Genomic DNA, 1,835 nt, shown 5'->3' with positions numbered 1-1,835 from the left:
ATCACAGTTTCCACAAAAATATTGTGCAGCACGACTGATTTCAACATTGATAATAATCAGAAATGTTTCTTGAGCAGCAAATCAGAATATTATACTGATTTCTGAAGATCATGTGACACTGAAGACTGGAGTAATGATGCTGAAAATACAGCCGCGCATCACAGAAATACATTATAGTTTAATAGATATTCACATAGAAAACAGCTGTTTTAAATTGTAATAATATTTCAAATGTTTTTCTGTTTTTACTGTATTTTTGATCAAATAAATGCAGCCCTGATGAGCAGATAAGACTTTGTAATTATAATGTATATATATTTATAACTGTATTAAAAAATTTAATTTAATCAAATAAATAAGTAATAATTAATTTATAATAAATAATTAATTCATAACTAAATTTAATTAATATAATAAGTCATTTAGTTTTAAACGTTAATTTTAATTATTAAATAAAATTATTCATTCATTTAAATTTAAAAAAAAAATCTTCCCCCAAACTTTTGAACAGTTCGCCAAGGTGGTAATTTTTAAAAAATCAAAATAAACATTTATCTCATGCTCTGTGTGAATAGTTTTATTTTGTATTTTGCCAGCAAATTTTACTTTGGTTTGCATGTGTATAAGCCTTTCATTACCTATTCTGTCGCATGTATATGTGTGTGTGTGTGTGTGTGTGTATAATGGGATAATAACTGGCTCTGCAAACAGAAACAAGCGATGGACACGTCACAAACACAGCTGTGACTTTACCTGGGATGCAGACTGACATCATCAGACACCAGTGAGACAGAGAAGAGAAAAGAGGAGAGGAGACGGTTAGTAAGAACACACACTAGGAACAGGAAAAGAGGAGAACTTCGACAGGAAAGGAGGTCGTGGAAGTCAGATACACCTGACTGTGATCCATCAGGACCACCAGAAACCCAAAGAGACCCAGTCTAGTGAGGTGAAGGGTTAAAGGTCACTGACCTGGTCTTTTGGGAGGCTTCTTGGTGGGCGTCTCCTTGCGTTTGGTCTGTACGGCGGGCGAGTGGATGGCAGAGGTGGCGCTGTTCTTACGGAAATGCTCCTTCAGACCCTTAATGGACCGATCCAGCTGACTGGACCGGACCTGGAAATACACGTTCATGAAGTCTGCAGAGAGACAAACACACACGACATGAGATTTCAAACACCCTCAGCGAGTAACAGTCGGGTTCTGGAAGCAAAACCCATTCATTTCCTCCATAGGGAGTTTTAATGATAACTGATAAACCATTAGAGACAGAGCTGTTGAGAGGTTGTTCATCGATGATGGATGCTTTTGTTAAAGCCATCTGTTCACATTAATTCAACTCATTTTAGAAATTATGTTTAATACCGTAACTTGTGGAGAAAAACTACATTACCCATGAGATGCTGTACAGAAAATTCCACCAATCAGAGAGTTGCAGTGAGCAAAGTGAGCCAAAAGAGCTCCGCCCACTCCCATGAAAAAAAACTGTGAATGACATAATCAAGCTGATACTTGTATATATACATTTCTATCTGTTATTTGAATCTGTATTAATATTTTTATAATAACAAAATGGTATAGTATATATTATTGTTTTTACTCTATTTTTCATTTTGAGCCCATAAATGCACCCTTGAGACTTTACAACAATTATATTTAATAATTTAATTAAAATATGAAATTTAAATATTTAATAATGCAAATAATTAAAAATATTAAATTATGTAATATGATTAATTATTTAATTATAATAATTATTTAATCTATTTGCACATTTTGAAAGAAACTTGAAATATGTGTGTGTATATACAGTGGGTACGGAAAGTATTCAGACCCC

At 33.5% G+C, this 1,835-nt stretch overlaps 1 protein-coding gene across 1 annotated transcript in view; it reads right to left on the bottom strand.

The window, feature by feature from the left end:
- Positions 1 to 1,835, bottom strand: part of LOC107597758 (exocyst complex component 7-like) — a 22,201-nt gene that overhangs the window by 18,354 nt on the left and 2,012 nt on the right. Inside the window, exons 4-5 of the mRNA XM_016288938.1 lie at positions 973 to 1,137; positions 754 to 765 (exon numbers count right to left, since the gene is read on the bottom strand). Of these exons, the coding sequence (XP_016144424.1) occupies positions 754 to 765; positions 973 to 1,137 (177 nt within the window). The remainder of the gene's footprint in view (positions 1 to 753; positions 766 to 972; positions 1,138 to 1,835) is intronic.

This window comes from Sinocyclocheilus grahami, unplaced genomic scaffold (assembly GCF_001515645.1).
Source record: "Sinocyclocheilus grahami isolate Dianchi unplaced genomic scaffold, SAMN03320097.WGS_v1.1 scaffold236.1, whole genome shotgun sequence".
NCBI lineage: Eukaryota > Metazoa > Chordata > Actinopteri > Cypriniformes > Cyprinidae > Sinocyclocheilus > Sinocyclocheilus grahami.
Note: the sequence above shows the minus strand (reverse complement) of the source record. Positions and strands in the feature narration are given on the sequence as shown.